Here is an 11843-nt window from a genome sequence, read left to right as displayed (position 1 = left end):
TCGGTTAACTAAATTATAGTACATTTAGTCAATGGGAGACTATACACACAGAAAAAAATGAAGAGATCTGTACAGATACATATATAATACATATATACGTATTGTCATGGGAAACATCCACAATATGATAGTCATTTTTTTCGTGCTATAAAAAAGTCTTTAATAGAACCCCATCTTTGCACGTGTTTATGTGTGACTCACCAACTATCTCCATGTTGTCAAATCCAGAGGTCATTTCTTTGCCATCTTCCTTGACCTCAGAGTAGCATGTGATGCAGAAAATGTCTCATCTTCCTTCAAGTACCTCCTCCTTTTGCTTCCTGCGACACTGTATTCTCTCGGTTTTCTTCCGGATCCTTCCTTACCCATCTCCTCTTCAGCCGCTCTCTGACTAACCTCGAGAAATGGGCTGCTCTGGGGTCTGGTGTTAAATTCTATTCTTTTCTTGGGCTTTATTTTCTCCCTAGGTGATCTAATAAGGTCTTTGGGCTCTAAATGCAATCCAAATGCTGATGACTTGGGACACCTATTTCCACCCCTGACTCTTCTCCCCATCTTCTGGCTCAAGTTCAATTGTTAACCTGACAACACAGCAATCTGTGCAGCTGAAGATAGTGTTTTGACCTGCTGCCCTCCAAAATCTCTCTCCCTACTGTCAGGTGTCCCTATATATGACCTAGCTCTTGCCTGTCTTCTGGTCTTATATCTTAACCAAGTTTCCCCTCATTTACTCTGCTCTGACCAATCCTACCTCCCTTCTGGTTCTTAGATAGAACAAGTTCATCCTTAACTCAGGACTTTTGCATTTGGTAATCTCTCTTCCTTCTGGTTTTGAGTTGGCCAATCCCCTCTTGTCATTCAGATCTCAGAGGAGCACATCAGCATACCTGCAGTTGCTCTTATTCCCTGGTAACTCTCTACACCTTGTTTTATTTTATTCATAAGTCTTAAATTTTATTATCTGTCTACCTACTGAAATAGTGTCTTCATTAGAGCAGAGAATAAGTCCATCTTATTAAAACCTGTAGCCAGAATACCTTTGAAGAGTCCTTGGCACAGAATAGGTGCTCAATTACTATATAAGTGTGTATAGAAATAAAGTTTGGAAGGATATATACCAAAAAGTTAACAGTTGTTACCTCTGGGTGGGCAGTCGTTGAGGAGGTAAATTATGAATTGACTTTCTATCAAGATATGTTTCAGTTAGTCTTAAATTATTTGAAATGAAGTTGTATTCCTTTAACAATTAGAAAAATTAGTAAACATATTTTCAATTAGAATAAAATGGTTAATAAAATTTTGATGTTTTAAAATAAACTATGTTTAATTGGAAGATGCATTTACGTGGGATACTTTCTTGAGGCTGTTAGGTAAGTAACATGTTACTATATATAGTAAAATACCTATGATTTTGTAAAAGTGCTGAAACATGAAGCAGCAGAAACATTTCATCCAGTTCTCTTTCCTTTGAACTTGACTGCTGTATTTCTCATGAATCATTTAAATTGATTTCTTCTTAAATGTAACAAGATCAAATCATTAGCTTAATGATAACTTATGCTTAGTTTTCTTTAAGTTTTTCTTTATTATATTTTACCTCTTATATATTTACCTCTTATTGGGTATGTTCATCCTGAACAGGTTTACTTGTTCTTTTTATAAGCATACTAAATTTGTAATATTAGCTGTCATTCCCAGGTCCGAATGTTAAGTCAACATATGTTTGAGAGACCTTCAACTTATCAAGTATTGCAGGTTTCTGATTGTTTTGGAAGCTCTTCTGATACCCGTGGACTTAGTTCAAGGCCAGTTGTTTTTTTTTCCTAATAGGATGGTTAATTGTTTGCTTTGATCCCTCAAGTGAAGCATCTTACCATATATAAAAGTCCAGCTGGAGTCTGTGTTGTTACACCCTTACCTTTCTCATCACAGACTCTCCTCCTCAGAGGTTTTGCATTAGATTTGCAAAATGATGAGTGTCTCTTTGATCTGGGGGATTGTTATAGCGGTGTGCTGTTGTTGGTGGCTTCTCCTTGGAACGAGGAGAAGGTAAGGAAAGCTTTACTTTTAAACTGCATTTTTGTTCATTCATTTAATGTTCTTTTGCCTTCACTGTTATACCATAAAGTTGGTTTTCTGCACTTACATACGCTAGCATTTTCTTCCTTAATTTTTTTAAAGTAAAAACTTTTAATTTAAAATTTTGAAAGTATCTTTTTTATTATATCTCACAAAAGATAGAATGGCAAAGTTTCCTTTTTAGTATTGACATATACTAGTGGTAATGTAAAAATGGACAAACTTGTTAAACATCACTGACAGAAATTTTATGAGATCTCTGTGGGTGTGTTTATGTGTGCATATAAAGAGAAAGTCTGGATTAGTAAGGATGTAAGTGGTAAGTGGATCTGCAATTCCTGTCTTGTGGATTAAATAGATGCTCTGACTAAATGTTCTTCTTTCAGCTAGTTCTTGTGCACTGTATACACTCAGTCTAAGCTGGGAAAGTGTATAGAGCCTGCATTGATCATTCAATTACTATTTTCTTATTAGTGATCATCAACCATGGCGAACTGGGAAACTGTTAAATGTATGAGACACCCCTTTTATTTGTATGTATCATTTATAATCGGTTCAAGAAATACAAACAGAATCAGATACAGAGCCATGGTTTATTTAACTTCTGATTTCCTCAAAGAGTATCGGGGGGGGGGTATGTAAATATTCTCTGCTTTGTCAATCCCCCAAAGACAGAATTACCCACAGCATATCTTCAGCCATGTAGATTGCTGTGTTGTCTACCTTTTACAGGTTTTCTTGTTTGTTTGTTTTTGCCCTTTATGGTATTTTAATATTAACTACCAGGACTGGTCGTTTCTAGTTTTAATTAAACCACTTATCTGCAAACTATGAAAATAAAAAGAATTATTTTATGCTGTGTTATTCTACCAAGAGGGATAGTGGTTTATGTTGGAAAATAAATGTTTATATTCTCAAATAAAAACATTGAAGATAGCATCAAAGAGCACTGAATTATAATCAATAACCATGTCAATACTTACCTTACTCAATTTCACTTTATAATGTGCTCATTTCTCAAAGATTCCCCTCTGCAACTATCATTACAGAATAATAATATATTTAAACTATGAAGATTTTGAAAACTTCAATTCTGTAATCCTTTTTGTCATTCAGGATTCTATATCTTTAGAGAAAACAATCAGATGAAACATTTGGAGATACTTAGGCAAACGACGCTTAGAAAAAATATAAACACTAGAATGTAGTTTCATCTCTACACTGATAGGGAAAATCTTGTTGGCCTGGTTGATCCTTTTATCCTTATCACTGGGAAGAGTGAGGATCACATAGTAGACATTCAGTGTTTGCCGAACGCATGCATGGACGGATGGATGGATTTAGCTATCATTTTCACCAACATGTTACTAGGTTAATAACTCATTATTTTAGTAAAGGAGCAGGGCCCCACCAACCAAAATAGTATCAATAAACTATAGTGTTTTGAGGTTTGAAGTCAGCGGTAAAAAATTTAATGTAAATAAATATAAATAAATATAAACAAATATAAATAAATATAAATAAATATAAATAAATAAAGAACAATGTGCAATTTTCCATCTTACCATCTCTTTGTGTCTTGCAGGCAAATGGGTGAACCACCTCTGGAGAATGGGTTGATTCCATATCTGGGCTGTGCTCTGCAGTTTGGTGCCAATCCTCTTGAGTTCCTCAGAGCAAATCAAAGGAAACATGGTCATGTTTTCACCTGCAAACTAATGGGAAACTATGTCCACTTCATCACCAATCCCTTGTTATACCATAAAGTGCTGTATCATGGAAAATACTTTGATTGGAAAAAATTTCACTTCACTGCTTCTGCAAAGGTAACCAGGTTTGCATTTATATAGCATTAGGCTTTTTTATTTTCTACCTTTTTCTATGTCAATCTATTTAATCGTTTTGACACACTCAGATGTAAAGCCGGAGATGCTGAAGAGAGTTACCCTTACATGGAGATTCTTAGAAACACAATAAACCAAATTAGACATAATATCTTGGTATTAATCATTTAAAAAGTCAAAATCGGTATAGCTTTGTCATTTCTTAATCAGCTTATAAGGGTGAAATAAAAATTAAATGTTTTACTGAACCGGATGGCATGGTATGAATAAGACAGGTACAAACTCACTCATGTCAACAATTTCTACACAAGACCCAGAGTATAAGTTGGAAACTTAACGTTCAACAATTGTTTTACCACACTCATGCCACACAATTGTTTAATTTTGTTAAGGAATTGACTAGATATTTTGGCATCACCTAGATGAGATCTAAGAGGCTCTTTTATAGGAAAAAATTAATCAATATTGAGCCTCTGCAAAGAAATATTAGAACTGGTCTCCGCTACTAAGTAGCTTAAAGTCTGGTTAAGATACATCTACAAAGAATATAAAAGAGAACTAATGATTAAAAACATTCTTGATTAGTACCAAATTAATGTGAAAATAAATGCAGAAGCATAAGAAAAATAAGAAATAGAAGACCAGAGTGATTGTGAGGGAAGTGTCACTGATAATCTGGGACTCACACTTGGCCTTGAAAGAGGGCATGATTTGGCCGTTTGTAAAATGCTATGAAATTGCACGTGGGAAGGCCGGTTTTCCTTTTTTTTGTTTTAACAAGTAGAGAATCATGAAAGCATCGAATCTGTGTTTCAGACGTTTACTAGTCCTAGGTCAGGTTTAATTTCTTTTTTCACACATTTCATTTACGGTCAGGCATTTGGACACAGACGTATTGACCCCAGTGATGGAAATACCACCGACAACATAAGTAAAACTATCATCAAGACTCTGCAGGGCGATGCCTTGAATTCCCTCACAGAAGCCATGATGGAAAACCTCCAACTTGTCCTGAGACCCCAGGTGGTTCCCAAGCCCAAGACGCCCACCTGGATGTCAGAGGGGATGTATGCCTTTTGCTATCGAGTGATGTTCGAAGCTGGGTATTTCACGCTCTTTGGCAAAGATCTCTCAGGGCAAGATGCACAAAAAGCACTCATTCTAAATCACCTGGACCACTTCAAGCAATTTGACAGAATCTTTCCAGCCCTGGTAGCAGGCTTCCCCATTCACGTGTTCAAGACGGGCCACTACGCCCGGGAGAAACTGGCGGAGGGCTTGCGGCTCCAGAAACTCAGAAAGAGAGACCACATCTCGGAACTGGTCAGGTTTCTGAATGACACGCTCTCCACCTTGGACGACACGGAGAAAGCCAAGTCGTTCCTCGCTGTCCTCTGGGCCTCGCAAGCAAACACCATTCCAGCGACTTTCTGGAGCTTATTTCAAATGATTAGGTAATTAGCAAATTATCCATTTCTTCATTTTAGGTGAAAGCAGAAATTCAACCATTTTAACTAAAAAAAAAAAAAAAAAAAGACGTGGTACCTTCTCATACTGTCAATCAAGAATGTGGTATTTACCCTTGTAAAAGTTTAACGTGTATCAGCTCATCCAACCCTCCTAAAACAGCTGTGACTGGTAAACACATCTTGTAGAAGAAGAGACCTTTCCAGGGAAAGGAACGTGCTGGTACAGGGTCAATGTAGGCTGTCTGCACCAGAGCCCTTTCTCTTAACTCCAAGCTGTTCTTCATGACACCTCTTAAAGTCCATGAATTTGGTCTTTATAATCGTTAAAATATCCTTATGTGATTGCTGACGTATTGTCAGTGAAAAGAACAGTGCCTATATCTTACTCATCTGTGCATTAACTGTTTTCTCACTGTCAGTGATTGCTGTCATACTATTCGACCAACTCTGATAGCTATGAATAAGAATCATAATATATTATTATTGATGGGATTTAGCTAGAGTTTGCCTTTTAAAACTGTATATTAAAAAAAAACCTGTCTGTAACATATATTTTGCATAACGTGATGTCTTCCCAGAGTGATAGTCTTTTGGGAATTTGACATTCAAATGGTTTATTGAATTATTCCAGTTCAGTTGGATGTTGAGTGTCACATAGACACAAAATTTTGTCACATAGACACAAAATTATTATTCCATAGGATTGGGAATGCCAAAGTTCCATTGAAGGCTGATAATTTTATGTCTTTAATATAAAAAAAATTTTAAACGATTTCAGATACAAAAAACCATTACTAATCTTTCTCAAAGTTTAAATGCCTTCCAAAGTTTTTACTTGAGAAAGCTCTTTCTGGAAATAAATTCACATATTTACAGTGAGGTTACAACATCAGTTTTCTATCCTACAGGTAAGAGTAGACATTTCACGATAAGCACGCAAAGATTTACCGGTCAAGCGTTTCTGAGACTCAGTTTACTGTGATCATGTTATATGGCTACATTACCAAGGCACTGACGATCCGGTAAACGTCAATGCACTAAAGTGAAGTAGCATTCATTTCACCAGTCAAGTGTTAGAACAATAAATTATTATATAAATGGAAAAGGTGTTCTACATGGAATCACATGCATGTTAAGAGTAAATTTAAATTTCCTTTGGCATTTTAGCCAGTACTTTAGAATTGTTATCTTGGATGCAATTTTCTCTCAATTGCCATGCATATGACTAATTTAACCATTTAATCCTTATTAGAAACATTTATTTATAAAAGTCTGGTCAAAGTTTTACTTCTATGTAGCAGGACCCTTTTATTTTTTATAAATTTATTTATTTTATTTATTTATTTTTGGCTGCATTGGGTCTTCGTTGCTGCGCGCAGGCTTTCTCTAGTTGCGGCGAGCGGGGGGCTACTCTTCGTTGCGGTGCACGGCTTCTCATTGCGGTGGCTTCTCTTGCTGCGGAGCACGGGCTCTAGGCACACAGGCTTCAGTAGTTGCAGCATGAGGGCTCAGTAGTTGTGGCTCGCAGGTTTAGTTGCTCCACGGCATGTGGGATATTCCCGGACCAGGGCTCGAACAGGTGTCCCCTGCATTGGCCAGTGGATTCTCAACCACTGCACCACCAGGGAAGCCCACGGGACACTTTTAAGGCAACAGTTCTTGCTAACATCCAAGGACTTAAAACACAGCTATAAAATAGAGTAAAAAATAAATGGAAATGTCCCTTTCCCACCTTCTTTGTATCTTGACCACCTGGTTAAAAGAAGGGGAAACGCCTATTTGTTTGCAGACCTTTTGGTAGAGAAAAAACTGTTCTGTACATCTTTTCTTTTCTCTTAACCTTTCATAGGAACCCGGAGGCAATGAAAGCGGCCACTGAAGAAGTGAATAAAATGCTAGAGAACGCTGGTCAAAAAATTAGCTTTGAAGACAATCCAATTTATTTGAACCGGATACAACTGGATGACATGCCCGTGCTAGGTGTGTTTGCTGTGTTGTTACATGTCATCTACTGCATCCTCCTAACAGGAATTGTCAGTACACATCACGCACTTACTTGTTGCATACTTACTTACTTGTTCGGAAAAACCCGAACTTTTTTGGCCAACTCAATATTTGTATATAACAAGTGAGGAAATGGGCACTGAGAGGTTAAGTCACTGCCTGGGATTGGATGGTGGAGCCAATGGCAGCAATAACGTGGAGCTCTTGACTCTGCGCTTTCAACCTCCTCTCTGTGCTGCCCTGCTCTGCCTCATTTGTTACTGCTCTTACCAGCAATCTTATAGTTAATGGGCTACTCATTTTCATGAAATGAAAGGGGAAAAAGTACCATCATGAAACCACAATTAGCTGCATGGGTTGGGTGGTGGGGTGGAAGGTTATTTCATTGAAAAAAATGTTTGCTTCTCTGGATTTTATAGAAATACAAAAGTACCATATTTTTAGAGTAAGAAAGAGTTTTCTCTTTGTTTTTGTTATGTTTCTCTAGAGGAAATAAACCAATGTATGCTTTCAGGGGCAGTGTGTCTTAGCGGAAGGGACGAGAAGGAGCACAAGCTCCACGTGGGACTCTGCCCTGCCGTAGAAACCACGGACATGTCATTTCACTTTTGGGGGTCTTATTTTCTCACTTGTGAAATAAATTACTAACGTGCTATGATTTTATGCACAGTCATGTGAGGAGCACTTAAAGCATGACAATTAAAAGGACAGAGACTGGAAGGTCAGGCGAGACATCCTCATCATATATTTCAGCTATCCTCAGCGTGTTCTTTGTACCCCTCTATGTCCTTACCAGAATGCAGGGCATACTCACACAACATCAGATAGTGTAATGATAAAAATGGGTTCTTGTAAACACCGAAGTGAAGTTGCATTAAACATCTGGAAAATTATTTCTATGTAAAAGTGTTAGTATGTTAAATCTCAAAAGTGATAAACTTTGAATAATTCACATGAAAGTGATTTACTGATTTTTTTCCAATTGTATTAGATGTCTAGTGTCTTGTAGAAATAAGATTATTTTTCCATAAAATTATGAAAGTCTAGTTCCCATTGATGACCAAGAAAATCATATCTTTACCAAAAGATTATTAACTCAGACTGTCAGATTAAAAATACATTCAGACACGAATGAATCATTGATCACAGCACAGAAAAAGTTTGAGAAATTTTTATCTGGCCAGCTTCCCACAGTCTCTTTAGGTTTGTGTTATAGGCTGCTAGAAGTATTTCAGACTCTACATTACATGGCCTTTAAAAATACTTTGTTCTTCCTTCTCCCTTCCCTCTCCTCCTTTCTTCCTTTTAAAATCTTTAGACAGTATCATCAAGGAGTCTCTGAGGCTTTCCAGTGCTTCGCTGAACATCCGGACTGCTAAGGAGGATTTCACTTTGCACCTCCAGGACAGTTCCTATAATATCCGCAAAGATGACATCATAGCTCTTTATCCGCAGTTAATGCATTTAGACCCAGAAATCTACCCAGACCCTTTGGTAAGTGACTGTTCATCAAAGTTCCGAATCCAGAAAAAAAAATTTTTTTTTTCAGTATCCAGGTGATGTCTACCCAGATTGAAATAAAGAAGAAATTTACCATTGCAGAATTCATTTGATCATTGAAACCACAGGGACTGTCTCTTTTATTAATGTCAAATATTTATCTAATTTGGAGAATTTGGATGACAGCTTGAAATTTTAATTTTTATCCCTGGTATTGGTCATCACATAATCTCTACTAGATTATGTCTGCAGGTGTGATAATAAAGCTGCTGCCTTTCTTCTTCTTTAAAAAGTGGCTGCTCCCGGGCTTCCCTGGTGGCGCAGTGGTTGAGAGTCCGCCTGCCGATGCAGGGGACACGGGTTCGTGCCCCGGTCCGGGAAGATCCCACATGCCGTGGAGCGGCGGAGCACGTGAGCCATGGCCGCTGAGCCTGCGCGTCCGGAGCCTGTGCTTCGCAACGGGAGAGGCCACAACAGTGAGAGGCCCGCGTACCGCAAAAAAAAAAACCAAAAAACAAAATAAAATAAAAAGTGCCTGCTCCCAAATCCAGGGAATTAGGGGCTAATATACTGACTCCTCTAAGCTCCTGATTTGAATCCTTCTTTCTAATTCTGCCTAACAGAGAGAGGAGCTAGTTGCCCAGGCGGGATAGGAGGTATAAAGGTTTCCCTTTCCCACCAGTTCTCCTTAAGTTCCCGTTTCTTATTACTTTCTGATTCGAGGTGGGGTATTTGCTAAATTACTCATAGATTGGATTAAAAAAGAAAATTACTCTTTGGAACTTCCAGGTTAAGAAAAAGATAAATTCCTTTTAAACTAGCTTATACATTTGTTTTCTTTGTATCTTTATTGCAGACATTTAAATATGATCGCTATCTTGATGAAAATGGAAAGACAAGGAGCACCTTCTACAGTAATGGACTCAAGTTAAAGTACTACTACATGCCCTTTGGGTCAGGAGCAACTATATGTCCTGGAAGATTATTTGCTGTCCAGGAAATTAAGCAATTTTTGATTCTGATGCTTTCCTATTTTGAACTGGAGTTTGTGGAGAGCTGTGTTCAATGTCCCCCTTTGGACCAGTCCCGTGCAGGCCTGGGCGTTTTACCACCATTAAATGATATTGAGTTTAGATATAAATTCAAACATCTGTGAACATATGCTTGGAAAAGAGGACCCCGGATGCTGTTACAAGACTGCAGAGCACCATGATTTACCAGTCCCTTTGGACAGACTTGTTTAGTGGTGGTAGAACGGATGCCGCAGGTCCAGTTCTGTTCACCGGTGCTTGCTTGTGAATCTTAACATCTTGTTGATGGTTTGCAGAAGCTATTTCAGACCCTGCAAGTGAAAAAAAAACTAGTTCCTAGAAGCACAATTATTTGTTTTCATTTCAGTAAGTCAGTGAATGTTCATATAACCACGGACTGAACTTCATTATTTTCAGAGGAAAGTCTTTTTTTTTTTTTTTTTCCAGAATGAAGATATTCCAATTGGCAAAATTTCTTTTTTTTCCTAAGGAAACTGCTTTATTTTTATAAAAGCCACCCAACAGTTATGCAAAACGTACACATTCACGTTTTAGTGAAACTGCATGACTTTTGGACCAGATATGGGGCCCTACGGGTGTAGATGTATATTATAAAGGATATTTTAAAGGATTATATCATGCCTTCTAATAAAAAGAAAATGTTCAGCTTTCCTTATATCTAGTATTCATGGTTTTTAAAATGACGATCTCAATGTCCTGAGACCATTAAAGATGGTTTTAATATAGTCTCTTTAGGTTTTAATTTATTTTTGCTGGAAACTCTAATGTCTGTGTCAGGTTTCAATGATCTTGTCTATCATTAGATTTCATATTAATTGGAAGTTTTTTCATAAAAGTCAGTTTTTTTCTGATATTACTAAATATGCACCTATGAAAAGAATAATTTCTTTTAAAATATTTTAAGTGCTGGAGTTATCAGCTATAATATTTTTATTGATAGTTCTCTATGTATTTATATGTAAATTATATTTAACTTTTTCCTTGTACTACAAATACTAAGAACATATTATAACATTTGATAATATTGAAATGATTCATTTTTCAGAAATAAAAGTGTGAATTTGTATGTTTTAAATTTTTAAATATTCCGAATGTTTAAAGCATTTACCTACTGATAAGATGCAACAATTTTGTTCATTATTCATTTCTTAGAAAAAGCAAAATAATTATTCACTCAAAAATCTCCTGCACACTTCATAAAATTCATTAAAGATTTTTTAATCTTGCTATTTATTAAATTTATTAATAATTAAATTTATTAATAATATTATCGTGGAATTATCTCCTACATAGGTTATTTTTCATACAAAGAAAACTAAACTTATTTAGTTGTGGCTCAAGATGAACAAAATTCTTTTACAGAAAATTTGTTTTAAGCTAAATTTCTAACGTGTTTTCCTTTCCTAATATATTTTATATAGGCACCTCTTGGAGATATTGCAGGTTTGGTTCCAGATCTCCCCAATAAAGCAAGTCACATGAATTTTTTGTTTTCCCAGTGCATATAAAAGTTATGTTTTTACACTATATTTTAGTCTATTAAGTGTGCAATAGCATTATATCTAAAAAAAGTACATACCTTAATTAAAAAATACTTTATTGCTAAAAAGTTCGAATCATCATCTGATGGTTTCCACTTCTTTGAAAATTGGAGTCAGTCCTCTCAAATCCTGCCACTGCTATATCAACTAAGTGTATATATTCTAAATTCTTTGTTGTCACTTCAATAACCTTCACAGTATCTTCGCCAGGAGTAGATTCCATCCCAAGATACCACTTTCTTTGCTCATCCATAAAAAGAACTCATCATCCTAACAGAAGAGGGTCAGCCTGTCCTTCGAAGCTTTGAAGCCAGGCATTGACTTCTCCTCTCCAGCTATGAAAGGCCTAGATGG

At 36.6% G+C, this 11843-nt stretch overlaps 1 protein-coding gene across 1 annotated transcript; it reads left to right on the top strand.

Moving 5' to 3' along the window:
* Nucleotides 1-1932: 1932 nt before the first annotated feature.
* Nucleotides 1933-10244, top strand: LOC101277445 (cytochrome P450 7A1). Its single transcript, XM_033437616.2, has 6 exons — nucleotides 1933-2049; nucleotides 3665-3905; nucleotides 4800-5377; nucleotides 7242-7372; nucleotides 8715-8890; nucleotides 9753-10244. Exons 1-6 carry the CDS (start codon nucleotides 1970-1972, stop codon nucleotides 10050-10052), a joined length of 1506 nt encoding a protein of 501 aa, XP_033293507.1. The 5' UTR covers nucleotides 1933-1969; the 3' UTR covers nucleotides 10053-10244.
* Nucleotides 10245-11843: the final 1599 nt, after the last annotated feature.

The sequence above is a fragment of the Orcinus orca genome, chromosome 17, assembly GCF_937001465.1.
Source record: "Orcinus orca chromosome 17, mOrcOrc1.1, whole genome shotgun sequence".
Taxonomy (NCBI): domain Eukaryota; kingdom Metazoa; phylum Chordata; class Mammalia; order Artiodactyla; family Delphinidae; genus Orcinus; species Orcinus orca.
The sequence above is the reverse complement of the archived record's forward strand: the minus strand, read 5'-3'. Positions and strand labels throughout refer to the sequence as shown.